Here is a 23,645-nt window from a genome sequence, read left to right as displayed (position 1 = left end):
GTACAACACATACAAAGTACATAAATATCAGTAACTCCGGATATCAGAACTAAGGCCCATTTCTAATAGCAACAGGTGTAACAGGTGTTAGTTCATCTTTTTGAATACGCTCCCTAGGGGTTTAAGTAAATCATAACAGATTTTCTGCAAGCTTTACAAGGACTTCTAATAGGTCCTTTGTCTACTTGTTCTGCTTTGACCAAGACAGAAACAAACTGACATTTGTAATGCTACTAGCCTGTTGGTATGAGCTTGATGTGTATAATCCTAAACAAGAGATGCTTATGTTGAGAAGCTACAAAGGAATGCCTAACCTTTCTGAAATGATTTACAAAATTTAAGATAGACTTATTTTTCTGGGGAAAGAACATACAGTATTTATCAGATTCTCAAAGAGTTCGAAGAACCAAAAAAGTTAGAAACCACAGCTCCTAATTTGGGCAGGAAACATTTGACCACTTAACAGATTAACCTAAATGGGCAGATTTCATAAAGTCTAAGACAAAATATATGTGCTATTAAATAACTGCTTTCTAAATTGATGCTGCATTTTCTCCTTTCCTATTATGAGAAGCCTCTATTGATGAGAAACAAAAAAATCCTCTCCTTTTGTGATATGTTTAAAGCAAATACACATATGTGAACAAGTTAAAAAAGAAAGAAAAGACATCATATCCTCAAAACTTCTGGCTGAAATAATCTGAGAGTATCTGAAAGTGTTCATCAAAATGTCTGTATTATATCTTACAATTGCATATAAATCTGTAATTATCTCAAATAAAAAGGAAGTTAATTTTAAGTACTTTTTTTAATTTCAAAAAATGTGATTAAATGTTGTATAACATGTAGTTTTTAAACTTGTCATGATTTTAAAGCAGAGGTTGCAAGAAAAACATTTCAGACATTCAAAGCTATACCATGGAGCTGTGTGAAGGCAATTAACTGAGCTATCCTCTCTAAGAAAGAAATGTCACACAGATTACCTCACTTCGCCACATCAATCAACCATATCAACCATATAAGGTCTATTTCATATTATAGCAAGAGTGATGGAATTTTTTTCCTTGGCAAGGAATACAAATAGGTTATCATGCTATTTATTAAATATTGGTGTTCTGGGACATCCTAGAATTGATCCTGTTGGTGACACTGGTCACTAATTCAGTGCCACTCATGCTATAATCAATTTACTTCCTGCGATAATAGATGCCACTCTTCTTCCCACTAAAAACACTCCTGAAACATTCTGCCTATCAGAATAGTACTACTTATCAGCTAACACTTCTATTTTTTGCACATGTTGAAGAACCAGCTGTGTTTTGTCATTGACTCACTTGCTCTCTCAGCATTTCAATTCTCTTTGTCTTCCAGATAATTTCTGAACCCCCATATAAACCAGAGAACATCTCCTGTCATCTTGAACTGAAGAAGAACAGTGTAATAGGGAAGGGATGCTGCAGGGTAAATGAGGTCAGTCAGGCGTTTACACCACTGGCCTCTGTGGTTATCACCTGTAGCCTTGATCTTGTTAACATACAAGCTACGTAGGTGTGGGGCATGTGTGAGCCACACCTGAGCATAGGTGCGTGCACATGTTTAATTTAAGTGTGCACAACTGAGCCTAGACACTGTGGTGGAACAGCTACAAGAGGAAGAAACCACAAGAGAATGCCAGAGAAACACAAAGAAAAGAGCATATAGGGAATCACAGGGTGCTCAGGTTACTGTCTTCTGTCAGTTTGTTTCCCCTGCTTACCATTAAAACCAAGATCTTGAAAATTCTCCTTCAAATTGCTAGAACTAATGATAAACCTAACAAAATGGATGGTTGCAAAACAGATGCAAATTTCTCACTAAATGAGAATTAAACAAGTTAATTAAACAAGTTAATTTTCAATAGTTATCAGCACTTTCTAAATCGCCATCCTAAAAAACAAACTCACACATTGAGATGAGCTAGCAAAGTTTTGGTAGCTACAGAAAACCATCTAATAATGCAATGTACTCATCACTTTCGCTCACCTTATGTATGTATAATTCCAGTAAATTTATAACTCCTGCAGCATGTTGAACTTGAGTAACTGTTCTTTGAAAAGACAGCTTGGACCTTGGCCCATATCACCAGGTGACTATGAGTCAGAAATTTACAAATAAGCAACCCCAAATACAGTGAATTACCCACTATTTTCATCAAGCAAGGGCTCTTCTAAAGCACCAACTCAGGAAAGCTGCTTACCAGACTTTTCAGTAGAAAAGCAATAGAAACCACCCACTACTCCTTTGTTTTACCCTTAAGGCAGATTTGTTCACTTTCTTTCTCAACATATCTTCTCGGTCAGAAAGCTTTAGATTCTCATACATGGCCATTGCTATTACTAGTGCTTTGCCTACCATTTTACATCTCCCAGGCACCATAACCAGTTCAATTCATACACTCAGTCTTTCTAAAATGGCTGAATTCTTAAGAGATCCAATTTTAACAAGAAAGTAGTGTTTTCAACCTACCCAAAAAGAGCTACTCCAAACCACTAACAAAATTTTGGTAGTATGTTATCAAGTGTAAGCAATGCCTTCCTTCTAGACCAATACCCTGTAGGGTGATACATCTGTGAAAGTAATATTTCAAACCTAGATGATCTGCTTAGTGGGGGAAGCAACAAGTTGCTAAATTATGGTTTTCAGACCAATCTAAGGAACCCAGTCCTGTGAATTGTGTATCTATATATACACACATATACATACATATATCATATATGTGTGTATGTATATATGTATTTATAAATACATCATTCTAAACATAGAGTGAGTGAGGAGTCCTGATATAGTATCATTCTAAACATAGAGTGAGTGAGGAGTCCTGATATAGTAAGTACTTCAAGTATACAGGTAATACAGGAACCTCCCTGGTGGCACATGTGTTAAATCTCCATGCTGTAATGCTATCACTACTGATTTCCAGCATCCACTTATGGCACAGCAGACCTCTCCTTCTTGCCCACTATTGCTGCCCTCAACAGTATATTTCAGTTGATATGCTGTTCTGCTCCCCATGCTGTCTCCAATAAAGCCTCTCATCCACTGCTCCCCTGACCTTACACCCCAGTTTTTATACACATAAATAAATATTTCCACAAGTAACATAGGCACTTTTCTCTAAAAGCTAGCCCTTGCAGTATACTAGGCTGAAGCAAATTCTCTGGTCTGGATCTCTATAAAATAATCAGTCTAAATTAGGTCTAAGCAGCTAGCAGGTGACACAGTTAAGGGCCCACTTTGGCTACTTAGTAGCTGTAAGATGTAAATAACTTATTGAATCTTTCAGGACCTTTTTTTTTTTTTTTTAACATAAAGATGAAACAAAGGACCAACTGAGATTGGAACGTTTTTTCCAGCTTGATCATTTCATGATTTATTGATGGCTAGGCCTAGTAACTACACACATCGAAGTTGTACCTTTTAAATTATGAGCTGAAGGCATGTCATGCATTAGTTCTCCCTCTGTTGCCACTCTTCTCCCAAAAACCACTAAGACAAGAGAAGAGTGGTAGGAATGAAGCAGCATAAACCCAAAGAATGAAAGTGGAAATGACAACAAAATTTTAGCAATGGAAAGCGGGTGGATGAATGGTTATTAACAGAAGACTTGAGAAAGTTGATATACAACATAACTTCTAGAAGCTCAAGCTCAACTTGTAACATTAAGTTATTGTGGAAGTGGGGATAAATATGCAGTAAAAAACTGGAGTAGATAAAGTCTATTTAAGAAATATGTGACATCAACTCATGAACAGATAAACAAAATTTTGTATAACTATAAACAGAACATTATTTGAACATAGAAAGGAATCAAAGTACCAGCACAAGCTATAACAGAAATGAACACTGAAAACATTATGGTCAGTGAAACAAGCCAGATACAGAAGGACACATATTGTATAATTCTATTTTATATGAAATGTCTAGAACAAGCATAGTTATAGAGACAGAACATGGTTATCAGAGACTATTAAAAGGTATCCAGTTTCTGTTTGGGTTGATGGAAATGTTCTGGAATTAGATGATAATGGTGATGGTTGAACAACACTGTGAATATACTATAATCTGCTAAGTATATGCTTTAAAATGATGAATTTCTGTTCATGAATTATATCTCAATTTAAAAATAAAAACCTAGATGGACCTTCCCATTCCATATAGCCTCCATTCCAGAAGAAAACTGTATTTTTTACAAAGGACAAAAGGATGAGGCAGGCAAAAATGGGTGATGGTGGTTAAAATGCACAAACTTCCAATTATAAGATAAATAAATCCGAGATATAATGTAGAGCATGGTTACCACAGTTAACAATACAGTACTGCATATCTGAAAGCTGCTAAGAAAGTAGATCTTCTCATCACAAGAACATTTAATAATTATATGTGGTGATGGATGCTAACTAAACTTATGGTGGTAGTCATTTTACAACATATGCATGTATCAAGTAAGTAATTTGCACACCTAAAACTAATATAATGTTATATGTTACATACCTCTCAATTAATAAAAAAATACAACAGTGTGGGTTTGTTTTATTTAGGATTATAGCTGATGTATCAGACATCAATCACTAATAAACCACAGACATAGCAGAGGGCAAGGCATCATTCTAAAAATAAGGAAATGAGAGAAATCTTACATACCAAATGCTGAGACACTATTCCAATAAGTTGGCTCTCAGAAAAATGGCAACCCTCAAGGCAGATATTTGGAGTACCCTTATCTGTGAATCTGATCAGCCCAAGAAAAAAAGACCTAGAGATACTGTTGGTACAGGGAAGAAACTACAGCCAAATCATTCTATAGTGACCAAAGTCCACCTATGTACAGAGTTTTCCGTTTTCTAGTATATTATTCTTAACTGTAAATTGATAGCCAAAGATCAAGAGACAATTGGCAAAGATTCTAAGATTTAAAAAAGACCCCTCATATAATCAATGAATGCAAATTTGAGGTAGTAAAAAAATCATGTAGAAAGCTGAAATTTCAAAAATACTATGTTGGGACTTTAAGTAACCACAGACCAGTAATGTGTACAACTAGCGCCAAGATTCTGTTTTCTAATAGTATTCTCCAGTTAAAAAAACAATAAAAAAAGGGTTACTTAGAGAAATGACTAGTTCTATAAGAGAACAGGAAATACATTGGATGAGCCTGGAGCATCTTATAGAGCCAGAAAGAATGTACTCAAAAAAAAAAAAAAAAAACCCACACACTTTCATAACCAGTGTATTAAAGAAACATTGAAAGATCTCCCAAAGGTCAGAATAATTTGAGCAACAATAATTTGAGCAACAAAATATAATAGTTGAAATGTAACCCAAAATATAAAATATATATGCATGCATATTAATAAAATGATTAAATACATAAGGGAGAATAGACAAATCTCCCACGTAGAAGAATTTCAAATAATTTATATTGATACTCTGTTCTCAAAGAAGTAGAAAATAACTTCCCACTCCTTAAGTATGGGTTACTCAAAGGGACAAAAAATTACTTTATTGGGCCCTCCCTGGTGGCGCAGCAAGTTAAAGCACAGCACTGAGAATCTAAAGCCACTTCCGCATGAGTTCGATTCCACCTGCCCAGGAGGTGACCACATGGTGCGGCAGACCTCTCCTGACCAGCCCGCTGCTCCCCTCAGCCGTGTACTTCGTCAGTTGGCCTGTTCTGCTCCCCACTCTGTTTCTGGTGAATCCTCTCACCCTCCACATCTTTGGCCTGTACCCCAGTTCTGTATGAGTAAATAAATCTTTTTAAAAAAATTACATTGAAAAAACAATACAAACACTACCAGGTGATCAAGACTAATCAACAATGATGTCAAGATAATTTCTATGGATGCATCCTTGACATATATGTACTGCTGAAGCAAGCACTATGTATCCTTGATACAATATGAAAAGAATGAAATTTACCACTTTAGTTTCCTTTCAAAAAAAGGTAAGAAAAATACCACAAACAACTGACCACTATCCTTCAAGACTGCTGTCTTTATATATTTACATCATTCTTCATTTTTGTACATTGTATGCTTCTCCTCTCAGATATAGTCCCCATAAAAAATTCCCACCACCAAAAAAAATTAAAAATAAAAAAATAAAAATCCCACCACCAATTCATCTGTGCACCATCACCATAGTCCCTTATGCTCTTTCCTCCTCTGTTTTGATCCCTCTGCCCAAAAAGTCTTTGATTTATAGTGACCTGTTAATTTTTTTTAATTATTATAATTTTTTGGTTCCTTATTTGGTTCCCCTACATTCCCCCTGTAACTGAAACCATCCAATATTTTTCTTTTTCTTTCTGTCTTAGTTCACTGAGCATAGTCCCTTCTAGTTCCATCCATGTTACTGCAAATGGCATGAGTTTATTTTCCTTTAATTGCTGAGTAATATTCCATTGCATATATACACCACATCTTTTTGATCCAGTCATCTATTTTTGGGCATTTGGGTTGTTTCCATATCTTACCTATTGTAAATAAGGCTGCAATAAACATAAGAGTGCAGGTGTCCTTTTGAATTATGTTTTTGTGTTCTCTGGGTCAATTACTTGAAGTGGAATTGTTGGGTCATATGGTAGCTCCATTTTTAGTAAAAACTGAAGGAATGCCTGAAAAACTGTTACAACTAAGAGAAGCCTAAGACATAACAACTAACTGTAATACTGAAATCCAGGATAAGAGTATTAGGCAAAAAAAAAAAAAAAAAAAGAATAAGAATCTAAGAAATCTAAGAAAATCTTAATAAAATAGAGTTCATCAGTAAGTCTAATGTCCACATAACACTATTTCAAAGAGAGATCAGAAAAAATTAAGGGGAAGATATTATCATAAATGAAGAGCATGAATTTCCACACTGAAAGTGCTTTTCAAAGATCTAATAACATAATGGATAAAAACAGACTTATACTTTACTTAATAATAATAATAATAGCAATAAAAATCAGTATTAGTTCATTAATACTACAAAAGTGCCATACTGATATAAGATGTTAAAGGAAACTGGGTATGGGGGAACTCTTGCATTACCATCTTAACTTTCTACAAATCTTATTCTAAAGTACAAAGTTTATTTAAAAGGTTTTTAAAATTATATCCCATTTAAATAAAATGTTCAGAATAAACAAATCTATAGAATCAGAAAGTTTGTGATTGTTTGCAGTGGGGGGTACACAAAAAGACTTTATGTCAATTATATCTGAAATTTGTTTAAGAAAAAGACAATAAGCTTATGGAAATTAAAAATGTACTCTGTCAAACTAGAATTAACCAAGGTAAACTGGGATACAAAAAATTAAATCCATCATGAGAGAGTAGAAAGAATAATTCCAAGCAAAAGGAAAGAGACATCCCTAGGGGTGTATTGGCCCAGCAAGCCAAGATATCAAACAATCCAGACTGATGGAATAAGGGCAAGGAGCCACACCTTGTATCAGATTTTCAGAGATCTGTGAACCAAAAACTATCATCAACCACTGCTCTAAGGTATTCCTTACAGACTTTCCCAAGGGTAAATCATAACATACTTCTACAACAAAAAGTATCTTTCAGCTGTTGCAAATCTCAAAGAGAAGAAATGAAGAGAAAAATGAAGTACATTAACAGTTTTCCTGATTGGATATCATCATATGGAAATAAAAGCAAAGAAAGGAAACAGAAGCACAGTTAAAGCACTCTGGCAGTCTAGTGAATCTGAGTTCAGGTGAAATTTGATATCTTAATTCTATAGAACTTAATATAGAACTTAATATAGAGTTCCTGAGTCTAGCATCACCTATAAAATGGACTGCCTGTTTCTAAAGTTAAAACTATAATATCTGCCACTGATAATTGGGAATGTTAATACCTTCCACCTACAGCTTTTCTAGTAAATTCTTAAAGACATCCTAAAGATTATTTTTTTAATGGAGAATTTATCTCCTACCTACCTCAATAAATGAGATAGCGAAGAAAATCATACAAAAAAATTTAAATCAGAACAAAGACCATTACAAGAAGTAAACAACTTTGGAGCATAAGGAGAAAAAAAAAAGAACAGTAAGATTGGGGAAGGAAAGAGCCAGAGTGATTTTCAAAATGTTTATCAATACAATGTGGAAACCAAGCAAACAGAACAAATGCTAGCCATATACATATGGCATATAGGGTGGATAATAATCTTGGATAGAGCCCTAAGGAACAAGCAAACAGAGAGGCTTGATACTGCTATTAGTTGTTGGCTCACTAGAACTGCAACTGTTCATCCTAACATCTATCATTTGAACCAGGTAAAGAAAAAAAAAATCCTCTTTTAAGCAACTGCATGGTAAAATATAGAGTTCCTGGGTCTAGCATCACCTATAAAATGGACTGCCTGTTTCTAAAGTTAAAACTATAATATCTGCCATTGATAATTGGGAATGTTAATACCTTCCACCTACAGCTTTTCTAGTAAATTCTTTAGCCGGCTAAAGAATATAGAATACATACATACATACATATATACATGTGTGTATACATATATATATATATATATGTATATGTAGAGAGAGAGTGTATAATCCTGAGGGTTTACTTGAAATCATTTCATAAATACAGAGTATGTATTGACCATACCTTAAGGAAGTGAAAAGAAGAACGCTCTTGGAGGGAAGTGAGAAAGTCTGAAATTCTACACCCATTCAGGGCAAATAAAGCTTATGCAAACTACACTATAAGATTATAGAATCACATTATAAGATTATAATCCTGGGCTCCAGTTTCTCCACCTTCATATAAAGTACCTACTAACTTCCTTGGTTTTCCTTATTTTCAACCATCCTTCTCTCCCTCTATATACATTATGCACACTAACCCACTTTTAGTTCCTCAAAAATATGGTATTTTTTCATGCCTTCATTCTTACATAGATGCTATTCACTACCTAAAGTGATCTTCATACCTTTCCCTGCCAGATTAGCTAACCTACATTTATTCAAATGAACATTATCAAAAAATACAGCAAAGTCCGGTCTCTACTAGCTGCAGTTCTTAGAGCAGCAAGCCAGAATGAACACTGCTCAGAGATAAAGTCCTGCAGACAGGACTGGAACTGATTATCCCTTGAACAGTAAAGACCACAGGGTTGACAGTGAAGATTTTCACACTACACAGAACAGACAGTGAGAGGAGAGAGAAACCTGGGAGTTGTAGTCTATGACAGGGCATAACAGTGGCGGGGTTGTCAGTTCAACCAGGAGACTGGCAGATGGGGGAACAAGGTTGTGGGTAAGCACATTCCTTTGATGGGGGGGAACATGTGGAGGAGCTATGGTGCTCCACACAGGCTGGGTTTCCAGTAAAGATAATAGCAAAGCAGGCATTCTGACTGTACTCCCAATTCCCATCCCCTGGGCCTGGTGCCACCTTACCTTGTGAACAGCATTGAGAGCACAGTGACTGCCAGGTCAGTCATCCCAAACCCCAAAAAAGAGAATTATCAAAGCTGAGATAAATAAAAGGCAATTCCATCACAACTCATCCACACCACTTCTGAATGCCCAAGCCCCCTCCCCTAACCTGCTGATGCAACAACTACAAAACAGCTACAAACAGCAAAGGCCAAAATGGATGGGAAGATGGAATGGAGGGGAGGGAGGGAAGGAGAAAGAGAAAGGAAAGAGGAAGAAAGGGAGAGGAGGGTGGGTGAATGAATGAACAACTATATATGATTACAGAATCAAACAGTACAATGTTGTAATAAAAAGATGTGTGGACCAATAGAGCTGAGAGCCCAGAAATAAAACCATATTTATATAGACAGTTAATTTATGACAAGGAACCAAAAAGATGCAATAGAGAAACAAATGATATTGGGAAAACTGGACAGCCAGACGCAGAAAAACAAAACTAGACCACTTTCTCATATCATACACAGAAATCAACTGAAAATAGACTAAAAAACTGATTGTAAAAACCAGAAACCATAAAATACACAGAAGACATAGGCAATGTTCCATAACATCAGCCTCAGTGATGTCTTTGGGGACTCAACTTCAAAGACAAGGAAAACTAAAGTAAAATAAACAAATGAAACTCAAAAGCTCCTGCAGTACAAAAGAAACTATCATTAAAATGAAAAGACATCCTACATCAAATAAGGGAAACCATTTGCACATCACACAGCCAGTAAAAGGATAATAGCCAAGATTAAAAGAACTCAACAAAAAGAAAAATAGAATTCAAAACATAAGCAGAAGAGTTAAAAAGACACTTCTCCAAAGAAGACATAAAGATGGCCAACACTCACATGAAAAAATGCTCAAGAGCATGCATCATCATGAAAATGCAAATCAAAACTACAATTAGACAGACAACAGCACAGTCCCAGAACTGCCCATTTCAAAAACATCAGAAAAAACAAATGTTGGTAAGGGTGTAGAATAAAGGCATCCTCATACACTGCTGTTGGGAATGGAGACTGGTTCAGCCTTGGAAGAAAACAAAATAGAGGATCCTCAAAATACTAAAAATAGGTCTACCATATGATCAACAATTCCACTCCTAGGCAAATCTACCTCAAGAATGCAAAGATACTAATTCAAAATGTTATATGTACCCCAGCACTATTTATAATAGATAAAATGGAGGAGGGATTCCAAATTCCGTAGGAGTCTAAACTTTGAGGAAGGCAATTTGGCAACATCCAAAACATGAAATTGTCCATTCTCTGTATGTATACAGTCTAGTTTAAGTAAATAATCCTACAGAATGACTCCTACATGTGTAAAAATATATGGATAAAGACATTTGAAAAAAGGAAAAGTTTAAGCTACTTCCTGTATCTACTAAAAAGGTCTCTATATTAATGTGGGATACTATTTTAAGAATTTAGTTATATCTTACATTATAAATTGTAATAAGCCTCCTTTTTATGTTAACTTGTCTGAATGAGTTGCTGCTCCTTAAAATTAACTCTCAACCAGGATCAATAAAATAGCAGTGTAATGCTTCACAATGCTGAAATATACTCATGATAGAACATTAAATGAAGAAAATTAAGGCAAAATTTGACATTTCATTTTATCGCAATATGTAAAACTTTCTACACATATGCCTTACATATATAAAAAAAAGGTCTCTATATTAATGTGGGATACTATTTTAAGAATTTAGTTATATCTTACATTATAAATTGTAATAATTATCTGGATGACAGTTATTATAATTATAAAATTGTAATAATTATCTGGATGATAATTATCCACTATATAGATAAACCCATTTTTAATACTTTTTTTTAAGATTTATTTATTTATGCATACAGTACTGGGGTACAGGCCAGAGGTATGGGGCAATGAGAGGATTCACCAGAGATAGAATGGGGGTAGAACAAGCCGACTGACAAAACACTGCTGAGGGAGCAGCGAGCGGGTCAGGAAAGGTCTGCCATGCCATGTGGGTCAGATCCCCAGTGGGGATTGAGCTCATGCTGAAGTGGCTTTAACTTCTTAGTGCTGTGCTTTAACCCGCTGCACCACCAGAGAGGGCCCGATAAACCCATTTATATATATATGTTAGACTATATACTTTAGGATTTGTGTTAGCTATAACTGCAATAAAATTTTTAACTGGAAGGAACAACACAAACACATTAAAATGTTAAAGTTAATTCTGAAAAAAAAAGTTAATTCTGGATAAAAGAACTAATATGTGTCTTATTTCTGTACTTTTCTGTAATTTTAAGTTCCCCATAGAAATACACATTTTCTAACTCAATTTTTATTTTTAGAGAAAAATATCATTCCTCACATGATTAACCTTGAACCACGTTTGTCCCAGCCCTGAAATTCTATAATTTATGTATATTTGTACATATTAAGTGAGCATGAAACTAATCAGTGGATAAGCAGAGAATTATGTTCCTTGTTCAGGGTCATACCCAAAGTCAAGGCCTCTGTAATAAATTTTGCAAGCTATAAACCAAAGCTAAAGAATAGTATTCTGTACCTCCCTTCAGGAACAGATTATTTTCTGTTATCACTGATTTATATGCCTGACTTCAAAAAAAAAAAGTCAATCAAGGGACACCACCTAGATTTCACACATCTATGTAAACAGCTGTCCCATCAAGTTAGTCTTTCAATAACAGACAGATATGTGATAGAGGACTTTAGATACAGGGAAAACAGGCTTCCATTTCCTGCTAGAAGATCTCAGGCACATTCTTTAAATTCTCTATACTCTAATTTCCTAATCTGTAAAGTGAAAATAATGCCACCTGTCACCTAATTGAAGTGTATTCATTCAATAAACAATAAATTCCTATTAATTTAATCATCTATTAAGAAGAGGAATGGAAGCCTACTATAACCTCATTTTCTTGCCTACATCACCAATCCTCTACAGTGTACTTGTGAATGTGAGTCAGCTGAGGCTAACACAAAAATGGGTAGAACATAGCTAATTGGTTCATATGAAGACAAACTCAATGACCTTGACCTCAATACAACACACTCATAACTGAGCTAAGCTGCCAACAGAGCTAGATCAGCAGACCAACAATCCTCCACAGAATACTAGACATGCTTCTAGAAGATAAAACTACAAAAGCTTAAAAACCACTTTCCACATGATAAAAATGCAAGGGAAAGAATATGTTTCATGCAGATATATGAGAAAATGGGTTGGGAGAAAAATATTAGGTAATTATTTAGGAAAGAAAGGGACTGAATACTATTTGGACACATAGAAGCCTCACAACTTAGCAAAACTAAGTAGATGTCAGTTTAGCAACTCCTAAATAGTTGATTTATTTTTCTCAATGAAACTGTGATCCTGAACCAATAGTTATGGTTAAATAAATTAAAATTAGATTCATATTTACAAAGGTATGTTCATCTAAGCTATTATATAATTTACCTTTATAAGTTAAAAATTATAAACTAGGGCCTTCCCTGGTGGTGCAACGGATTAGGAAGCAGCACTACAAGCAAGCCGCCTCAGTGCTTTTTTTATCCCCTCCTGCCCCAGTGGTGACCCACGTGGCGCGGCAGACCTCTCCTGACCCGCCCGCTGCTCCCCTCAGCAGTGTACTTCGTAGATCTGCCTGTTCTGCTCCCCACTCTGTCTCTGGTAATCCTCTCACCCTCCACATCTCTGGCCTGTACCCCAGTTCTGTATGAATAAATAAATAAATCTTTAAAAAAAAAATTATAAACTATCAGATCAGTACAAAAATGCCTCTCCAATCAGCATCATAACCTCTAAATATTACTTTGGCCCTCATTTTTTTAAGTATGGGAAAACAACCAGATTCCAACTTTCTTTCCTTTCTCAGCAGAGAAAAACTGTGGAAGTTTGGCTTATTAAAATTCTAAGGGGCCCCCCTGGTGGCGTACGGATTAAAGTCTCAGGGCTACCAAGTGATTGCCAGCCACTGCAGCCTGAGTTCAATCCCAAGCCAGGAAGCTAACCCATATGGCATAGAAGACCTCTCCTGTTTCTCCTTTTGCTCTGCTCAGCAGTGTTTATCAATAGGTTCTGCTCCCCACTCTGTCTCTGGTGAATCCTCTCACCACTGCCACCACCTCTAACCCCAAACCCCCACACCTCTGGCTTTACCCCCATTCTTCTATGCATAAATAAATACGGTCTTACCCAAAAAGCATTAAGCGCTGGGTTGGAGGGAATGAAGTAAAATTAACAAAGTTCAGTGCTGTATTTTATATCAGAGGGGGGAAAACATATTGCTTAGTCTTGCCATTTATATAATAGGTGCTTGATAATACAACAAGTGTCTATGAAAAGGTAGAGGCTTCCTATTTAGAGTTTGCAACAAATGTATGTGACCATGTATGTAACAAAGTTCTGCAGTATCATAATTTTATAATGAACTGTGGTTTTTAAATCGGAAAAGAAATTCAGAAAAATTTTAATAGTCACTGTCAAAGACTCTGGGAAAAACAAGAAAGGAGACACATAATCAGCCCCAAAACAAAATCTCTGGTTTTCTTAAACAATATAACAGTACTTAATGCTTATCTTTATAATTTAGCAAAAACATTGTTAGAAGGTCATTATTTTAAAACTATAAAAACGAAAGGAAAAAGACACATCAGAGATAACATAATTGAGAAAATAACTGTCTTTTGACATGCCTGAAAAGTAATTTTAATGTATTATAACAAAAATGCATGCAAATTGTTATAAAATGGTTTTATCCGTATATCTTATAAACTATGGTTATTATTTCTAAATCATCTCCTCCTGTCTTCCTGGCTTTAAAATTCCTAAAACTTTCTCTGTTGCTTCCCATCTCTTTTCATCATAAAGAATAAAGTAAACCAAAAGTCACAGTCAGCCCCAAAACCAAAACAACAAAAGATGCAAACTGCAGGTTAGACTGAGGGATTTCTGAGGTTAGAAGGGATTTCTGAGGGATTTCCCAAAGAAAAGACCTCAGACAAAAAGCATAAAGCACCCTGAGATTTCCACACACAAAAAAGGGAGTTTCTTAGAAACAAAGTCCTAGTAAATATTTGGTCTTAGAAAAACATTTTCAGAACTGGTAAGAGTAGTGAGAGAGGGAAAAATATATACAACAATAACTTGCCTTATAATTCAGAAAATGAGTAACCTAGCTTTTCTGCTGAGAGCTTCTCTACTGCAGTGAAGGTTGAGGACTGATTAAAAGAGACCACACACACAAACTCTGCTATTCAGTGGTTCAGTTCCCCAAATCTATAATTTAAAAAACTAATATCATCAATTGTAGGAGAGCAGACAGAAGGCCTGGATTCTGACAGTTCTTTTTTTAATTTTTTTTTAAAGATTTATTTATTTGTGCATACAGAACTGGGGTACAGGCCAGAGGCTCAGGGGCCGTGAGAGGCTTCACCAGAGACAGAGTGGGGAACAGAACAAGCAGATCGATGAAGTACACTGCTGGGGGGAGCAGCGGGCGGGTCAAGAGGTCTGCCGCGCCATGTGATCACCTCCGGGGTGGGGGGGAATCGAACTCATGAGAAAGCGGCTTTAGATTCTCAGTGCTGTGCTTTAACCCGCTGCGCCACCAGGGAGGGCCTGACAGTTCTTTTAATTTGTTTGTAACACTGTACAAAACCTGCATATTAAGTGAGGCTGAAAAATTTTAAGAAGAGCTTTGAAGTACATTGCAAAACTGTAGTCTTCAAATATCAGTCACTACCATCTGTTAAAAATGAGAATATTCAGGTTTATGGACAGCTAATCTTTGACAAAGGAGTAAAGCGGATACAATGGAACAAAGAAACTTTGTTCAACAAACGGTGCTGGGAAAACTGGGAAGCTACATGCAAAAAAATGAAACTAGATCACTACCTCACTCCATACACAAAGACCTAGACATAAGAATGGAAATCATAAAATACCTGGAAGCAAAGATGGGCCGAACACTACACGACATACACTTCAGTAACATCTTTGAAGATACAGCACCCAAAGCAACGATAGTGAAGGAAAGGATAAACAGATAGGACTACATCAAGTTAAAGAGCTTCTGTACAGCAAGAGACATTACAAAAAAGAGACACACATCCCACTAATTGGGAAAATTATTTTCTCACACAAAACTAGCGATAAAGGATTGATCACAAAGATATACAAAGAACTGATGAAAAGCAACAAAAATAAACAACCCCATCACAAAATGGGCACTTTTCCAAATAGGAAATGCAGACAGCCAACAAGCATATGAAAAAATGTTCAACATCACTTGTAATAAGGGAGATACAAATTAAAACCTCACACCAGTGTGAACAGCACCTCTTAAAACAACTAGCAACAACAAATGTTGGTGAGGATGTGGAGAAAAAGGAACTCTCCTGCACTGTTGGTGGGAATGCAAACTAGTACAACCACTATGGAGAACTGTTTGGAGGTTCCTCAAACTGCTAAACATGGAGCTTCCCTACGACCCAGCAATCCCATTCCTAGGTATCTACCCAAAAGACACAAAAAAATTGATTCAAAAAGACACCTGTACCCCCATGTTTATTACTGCTTTATTTACAATTGGAAAGACATGTAAACAACCCAAATGTCCAAAAGTAGATGACTGGATTAAAAAGATATGGTACATATACACAATAGAATATTACTCAGCAACCAAAAAAAAATAAACCATGCCTTTTGCAGCAACATGGATGGAGCTGGAAAAATTCATGGTTAGTGAAATAAGCCAGTAAGAAAAGGAAAAATACCAGATGGCTTCACTCACAGCAGGAGTATAAAGGACCAGGCAAGAAAATAATAATAACGAACAACTAAATATAGGAGACATTTTACAGGGGTAGAATGGGGAATGGGACCAAAAACAGTCGGGGAGGGAAGCGCACAGGACTATGGTGATGGCACATGGTGATTTAGTGATAGGAACCCCACGGGGATTACAACTGAGATGGAAAAAGGCATAAAATGACATAAAAGTAAACTATTATATATTTTTTTAAATGAGTGTATTATCTCCAATGTCTCTGACATTTTTTATTCTGTGACCAATATAAACAAATGCACACTCAAGATTATGTTTTGCCAAATATGCTAATTTAGAAATCAAGGAATTCCATACTCCCAGAGAGATGAAGGTTAATAAGAGGAACCTGCAGTTTTCTTCTTGATAAGGCCCCTTAGCACTCTACAAAAATATGTAAGACTAACCCAACCAGTTCAGCTCTAACAATAAACCACAGAGTGTCTAGAGAAATTGTGACCTGATTTACCCAAACATTAATGAACAAATAACTTACTAATTTAACAGGGAATAATGACAGATTCTACAGATGACAATCAAACAACTATTCTAAGCATTATATTTGAGAAACTTGATTGTCCAAACTATGTCTGTTCCCATCTTAAGTCCCAGAGTTAAATTAGGAGCTTGAAAACTGGCACAAGCTTTCATCTTCTGCCACTCATAAATCAAGAGTTCTACATACTCCAAACAAAAACTAGCCATAACAAAACATCTGGAAATGGGCATTTGATAATTTCTACCTCACTTAGTAATTCTGGAAAACTCAATCTAATATTCTGCAAGGACAGCCTATATGTAATCTCTGAATTTATCAAAAGTCATCAGTTTCTAAAAGGCAAGGCTCTCTCTTTTCCTATGACATATCCAGATGAAATCTAACTCATATCAAGTATAACTTCCTCATGTATCCTGAGAGATCTCCTAAGGTCACTTGAGAGTAATCTGAATTCAGGAATGGCAACAGGAATTGAGGGACTAAGTCATGTCCAAGCATATCTTCTACTAGAATCAGCAAAAAAAAAAAAAAAAAAAAAAAAAAAAAAAAAAAAAAAAAAAAAACAAGCTTATAAAAGGATATAAGACTGGAAATGGGTGTTGCCAAAGGTAGCCTTAAGCAAAGAAAACTTTATTTTTAATCCAGGAAGGAAGGAAGGGCTGAGCAGAGAATTTGGTTTAAGCACCAAACATGATTCAAGATTACCTAAAGAGAAGGGACCCAGTGTCATTAAACATCCATACATTCATGTTCTCCTCCCTACTATGAGAGAGTATGAAATGGGATTCTTTTGTTTAAGAATATACAGTCTGTTCAAGAAAAGTTAACATGCAGTTTTAAAATGCTTTGTGTTGGCTGCTTTGTAATTGTTACCTGTTTGTCAATCTCTTATTTGTTCTCCCTTAATTAAGAAAGAAAACTCAATACCTAGTTTAGGTATTGGATCACTAGCAGTATCCCCCGATTCCTGAGGTAAGTTGTCAGGATTTGAGTTTTGCTTCATCTAAGAGTTGGAGTTTCACAGCAAAGATTCTTTTATAAAATGACCATGAAAGAATTAGCATAGCATTGTCCAGACTGATAGAGGAAAAATATAATTAAATTGAGCTCATATTAACTCCCTATCTGTAACTGACTTATCAGAACTTTCAATAGTTGTTTCGCCTCTCACAAGAGATCTATTTTTTTTTCCTTTAAGATGTTTTTACATTCAGCTGGGAAAGGTTAGATAGAGGGATCAAAACATTGGGAAAACACAAGAGACTATATTGACAGTTGATAAGAGTCTGGGTAGTGGTAATTTTATGGGGAGTACACGCAAGAGGAGAATGAATAATGATGTAAAAAGTATATAAATACTTTATATACTATAAAAGTATATTTATATACTATATAAAAGTATATAAAGTAAAAGAAATCTTTCTTAGACATCAGATATATGCAAATCCAACCCACAAAAAGATACCACTTCATATGCACTAGGATGTTTATAATCAAAAAGACAGATAAAAAAAATTGTTGGTGGGCCCTCCCTGTTGGCGCAGCGGGTTAAAGCACAGCACTAAGAAGCTAAAGTCACTTCAGCATGAGTTTGATCCCTGCCTGCCCTGGAGGTGACCCACATGGTGCAGCAGACCTCTCCTGACCTGCCCACTGCTCCCTTCAGTCAGTGTACTTTGACGATCTGCCTGTTCTACTCCACATTCTGTCTCTGGTGAATCCTCTGCCTGCCCCTGAACTTCTGGCCTGAACCCCAGGTCTGTATGCACAAATAAATAAATCTTTAAAAAAAATTGTTGGTGAGAATAAAGACAAAGAAGAACCCTCCTTTTCTGCTCATGGGAAAAATGTAAACTAGTACAGCTATTTTATAAAACAATCTGTAATTTCTCAAAGGTTAAATGTGAAATTACCACATGACCTAGGATTTCTACTCCTAGGAATATATACAAAAGAAATGAAAATAGGGCCCTCCCTGGTGGTGCAGCGGGTTGAAGCGCAGCACCGAGAAGCTAAAGCCACTTCCGCATGAGTTCCATTCCCGCTGGCCCCGGAGGTGACCACATGGCGCAGTAGGCCTCTCCTGGCCCGCCCGCTGCTCCCCTCAGCAGTGTACTTCGTTGATCTGCCTGTTCTACTCCCCACTCTGTCTCTGGCGAAGCCTCTCGCCGCCCCTGAGCCTCTGGCCTGTACTCCAGTCTGTATGCACAAATAAATAAAAATCTTAAAAAAAAAATTAAAAGAAAATATATGCCCAAACAAAACATGTACACAAATGTTCATAGCACATTATTCATAACGATCAAGAATTATAAACAACCCAAACACCAACACCCATCAAATGAAGGGTAAATAAAATGTGGCATATTCATACAATGCAGTATTACCTGTCATGAAAAGAAATGAGATAATGATACATCCTAAATATGGGAGAAATTTGAAGACACACTAGGGAAAGAAAAATAGTCACAAAAGGCCATATATTATATGATTTCATTTATATGGAAGTCCCAGAATAGACAAATCTATAAAGATCAAAACAGATTCATGGTTACTTAAGGTTGGAGGTTAGGGGGGGTAGAAGGAAGTAGAAGTGACTACTAACAGGTATCGGTTTTGTGGGGAGAGTGATGAATATCTTAAAACTAATAGTGATCGGGCCCTCACTGGTGGCGCAGCGGGTTAAAGCACAGCACTAAGCTTAAGCCACTTCCACATGAATTCGATCCCCGCCTACCCTGGAGGAGATCCACATGGTGTGGCAGACCTCTCCTGACCCGCCCACTGCTCCCCTCAGCAGTGTATTTCGTACATCTGCCTGTTCTGCTCCCCACTCTGTTCCTGGTGAATCCTCTCATCCTCAGCATCTCTGGCCTGTACCCCAGTTCTGTATGAATAAATAAATAAATCTTTAAAAAAATAACTAATAGTGATCAATGTAAAACTCTGACTATACTAAAAAATGCTAAGTTACATATGTTAAATAAGTTAATTAATTTGTGAATAAAACCCAATAAAGTTGCTTAAATATATTAGAGGAGGAGAGAGCCCACATATATAAGTGATAAAGCAAAATGGAACAAACTGCTAATTGACACATATGGAGAAAGGATAATTTTCTGGTACTTTTCATGTCATTCTTATATGTAAAGTTATATTAAAAGAAAAGTCTCAAAAAAGATATCCCTTATAGGGGGGGCCCTCCCTGGTGGCACAGCGGGTTAAAGCACAGCAGTAGGAAGCTGAAGCCACTTCCACATGAGTTCCATCCCCTCCTGCCCCATCCCCTCCTGCCCCTGTGGTGATCCAAAGGCGCCACAGACCTCTTCTGGCCCACCCACTTCTCCCCTTAGCAGTGTACTTTGACTATCTGCCTGTTCTGCTCCCCACTCTGTCTCTGGTGAATCCCTTCACCACCCCTACCCCTCTGGCTTGTACCCCAGTTCTGTATGCACAAATAAATATTTTTAAAAAAAGATATCCCTTATAACAATCATGCATAGTATTCTTTCTTAACAAGAAACAGAAGCCAGAGGCAGATTAAACCACCATTATGTCTGCTCCTTTCCCTGCTAGACAAATATTTTACTTGCCCTCTCTAACTCATCAAATTATTATGAAGCTGTAAAGTAGCAGAAAAGAATGAACGTGGCAAGGGAAACAAATATTCTCAAGCTTTCTCACAGCCTCAGTTTCCTCACCTGTAAAATCAAAAGAGTGTTTCTTGTTTGACATTCCATGATTCTAAAGTTATAACTTCACTGCTCAATATGATTAAGGAATACAATCTGACCAGTCTCTGGCATTTTTTTCTCACTTCTAAGGGTAACTTTAAGAGGTGACTTCATTGTATTCACAGTGTTCTAAGTAGCTCATACAGAACACTCTGGCCAGTCCCGCATTTATCCATGTCCCCAGCCTCTTTTCAATTGCTGGCAATGTACTCTGCCGAGAACCTGGGAAAACTGGAGAGTAGTGGATACATGAACCCAGGACACTTACATCTCATTGCCCTGTGCAGGTCAGTTCAGAGAACTTAAAGATTCCAAGATAAGAAACAGCTCATTAGCATTCTGGAAACACAGCTCCCCAGCCAAGAGAGGGAAAGTTAACTCATGAGTTCTACCTTACAGTAAGCTTTTGCAGTCACGAAGTGATGACCATAAGAAGTAAAAGGGAAAATGAAGATGCCCAAATCATCCACACATCAAAGAAAGAGAGGCTGTATTCCACTACCATCTGCCCCCCCCACACACACACACCCAATACTTACCTAACAATAATGGATAAATTAAAGCAGGACTAATTCTTCATAACTTGCCTAAATGCTTACGTTTGCAAGAAAGGAAGTCTCCTATAAAATCCAATGGTCTGAGAGTATATTCAACACAGCAAGCTCTATGCTAATTATTGCAGAGAATAATGAGTCTTAATCCTCCATAAAACAGGATGGAACACTGAGGATCTTTGAATTGCTTGTTCTGGACTGACTTCTTAAAAGTGTAAGAGCTACATGAGGTATATAATTTCATTTGCTTGAAGAGAATAAATTCCACATTACCTCCCTAGAGAACCTAGGTGCAATTCACAATTTCCTGTCGTTTCACTTACCATGACATCATTAGTTTGGGACCTATAAGGCAGGCTAAGGAGAGAAAATGTGCCCTGGAGAGTCAAGACTGACTCTTATAAAGCTACTTGTATTCTATTTTGCTTTATTCAAAGATTCCCTCTGGGTAATCCAGATTTCCCTACCAACCCACCAAAAATGAAATGAAGGAAAAAACATATCCTTCAATCAGTGCCTAGTCTAACAAAGGCGACCTATTGAATAAATGGTTTTGGCATTCCACTGCTGCAACTAAATTTAAAAAGAGAAAAATACCCCTCTTTTAAATACAACTCATCCCCTTTCTTTATTCTTCCAATGAGCTTTCAGAGGGATGTAATTTTAGCTTGCTGAAAAGCCAGATAATTAACAGATATTCACTAAAAGATAATTAACATTTTTAAGGGTGTACTTGATGAGTTTTTTATTTACATTCTCTTTTTTATATATGAGGACCCCAGCAGAGTATCTAATTTGTCTCTAGTCATTAAAATAGTCAACAATAAGAATGTTTACGGAACAAACCAATGCTGTCACCACCAAATCACTTGTATGCTTTATCATTTGGAAACTGTTCTATTTTCTAAAATCAAATCTCTATATAGTTAAATTGACACACAAAAGCACAGCATATTCCACCACCTTAAAAGTTTCATTTACCAGGGAGAAATGTGTTATTTTTAGCCTTTCTCAACATGCTGGTATTTTTCTAGAGATCCAGCTAGGCAATGAAACATAGTTTAGTCTCAAGAAAAGAGCACTGGACAAAAAGTCAAGGAATTAACACTAGGAAGTACACCCTAAAGTCCTTACCCAACCTCATTTTTCTCTCTGAGGGAACTTCCAGCTCCAATACCTTCAACTAAATTCCAACAACATCACAAAGTCACATTTTAATAAATATGAAATACAGATGAAAAATTTAAATCTGTATTGTAAAACTCGGAAGACTTAAAAAAGAAAATTTGAAATTAAAGCTACCCCCCAAAAAGGGGAGGATTTATTGTATTGCTTTGAATTTTTTAAGAAAGTATATTGTTAAAAGCCATACTTATTTTTTTTGAAAAAAATCCACTTTTATCATTTTAAGTATGCACCTAATTTTTTTCTATAAGAAACGCTGTTGACAAAGAAAAAACATTTAAACCTGTCCTATCATCTCTGAAGCAAAGCAGAATTTAGTCAAGAGTAGAGGAACTTTGGGATCCCTCATCAAGTAAGGGTGACCCATCAATCCTCCAACCACAAGAAACCGGCAAACTGGACACTACACAGTCAAAAACTTTTTCTAAACTGTTGCAATTCACAGGTTCCAATGATAGTGCAGTGGAATTCACCGGGGTTTTCAATTCTGTCACTCTTCTGCAATCAGTCTCAAATCTGATTCCACTGTCACCTCCACTTCCTTATCACCTCCCTTTAAAGATGAGGCATCATCACAACGCCATCCAAATCCCAAACTCTACAACTGGGATACTACTATCTTTTTATTCTCAAAAGACCCTTACCTCAAAAAAGGCATATTCACCAAAAAAAAAAAAAAAAAAAAAAGTATGGCCCCAGGGTACAAACCTTTTCTAAACTAAAGGGAGAAAGTTCCCACCCCATTCTACTTCACTTCACTGTCCCATCAACCCCGCAGGCCCAGCCTAGGGCTGGGTTAAAACGTTCAGAGGAACTGCTACCAGGGCTTCTGCGCAAGAGGCCCGACTCACTCACCAAGCTTTTGTTTTGCTCTTTATTTTCTTTTTCCTAGTCGGAGTGGAACTTACTTTCCCTAGGACCCGGGACGCCTCCACCCTCTTTAGCTGAGTTGGAGGGCCAGTTTCCTTTATTTTATACCAAGTCACTCAACCGTCACCAGACTGGGTACGATCCTCCTCCTTCCTTATCCCCCAAAGCGCCGAGACACTGAATCCCTCACCCGACTCCCCTCCTCCAGTCAGACGACCCCCATTCCCGGCCTCCTCTAACACCCCCAACCCCACCCCGCCGCGACCCCGCGGACCCGCCTCGGATCCCTCCGACCGGCCCTGGCCGGGCCCCGAGACAAAGCGGGTTAGGAGGTTTCCCGAGGGGGTCCTCGGCCACTGGGCGCTCAGGGACGCCCCGGGCTGGGCGCGTACTCACCCGACAGCTCGTCCGGCTCCAGCCCGGTCTCGGTGTCCAGCCCGCAGATGACAAAGTAGTCGGCGAAGCGACTGGGCGCCGAGCCCCCTCCACCGCCGCCGCCGCCGCCGCCGC

General features: G+C 37.1%; 1 protein-coding gene across 1 annotated transcript in view; it reads right to left on the bottom strand.

Moving 5' to 3' along the window:
* DENND5A (DENN/MADD domain containing 5A) overlaps positions 1–23,643 on the bottom strand; it is a gene marked incomplete at its 5' end in the record, with an annotated part of 78,821 nt that extends 55,178 nt beyond the window's left edge. The window contains one exon of the mRNA XM_012725198.1: positions 23,532–23,643. Coding sequence (XP_012580652.1) covers positions 23,532–23,643 — 112 coding nt within the window. The remainder of the gene's footprint in view (positions 1–23,531) is intronic.
* Between the last annotated feature and the right edge of the window lie 2 nt (positions 23,644–23,645).

The sequence above is a fragment of the Condylura cristata genome, unplaced genomic scaffold (assembly GCF_000260355.1).
Source record: "Condylura cristata isolate star-nosed mole 26May11 unplaced genomic scaffold, ConCri1.0 scaffold00015, whole genome shotgun sequence".
Lineage (NCBI taxonomy): Eukaryota > Metazoa > Chordata > Mammalia > Eulipotyphla > Talpidae > Condylura > Condylura cristata.
The sequence above is the reverse complement of the archived record's forward strand: the minus strand, read 5'-3'. Positions and strand labels throughout refer to the sequence as shown.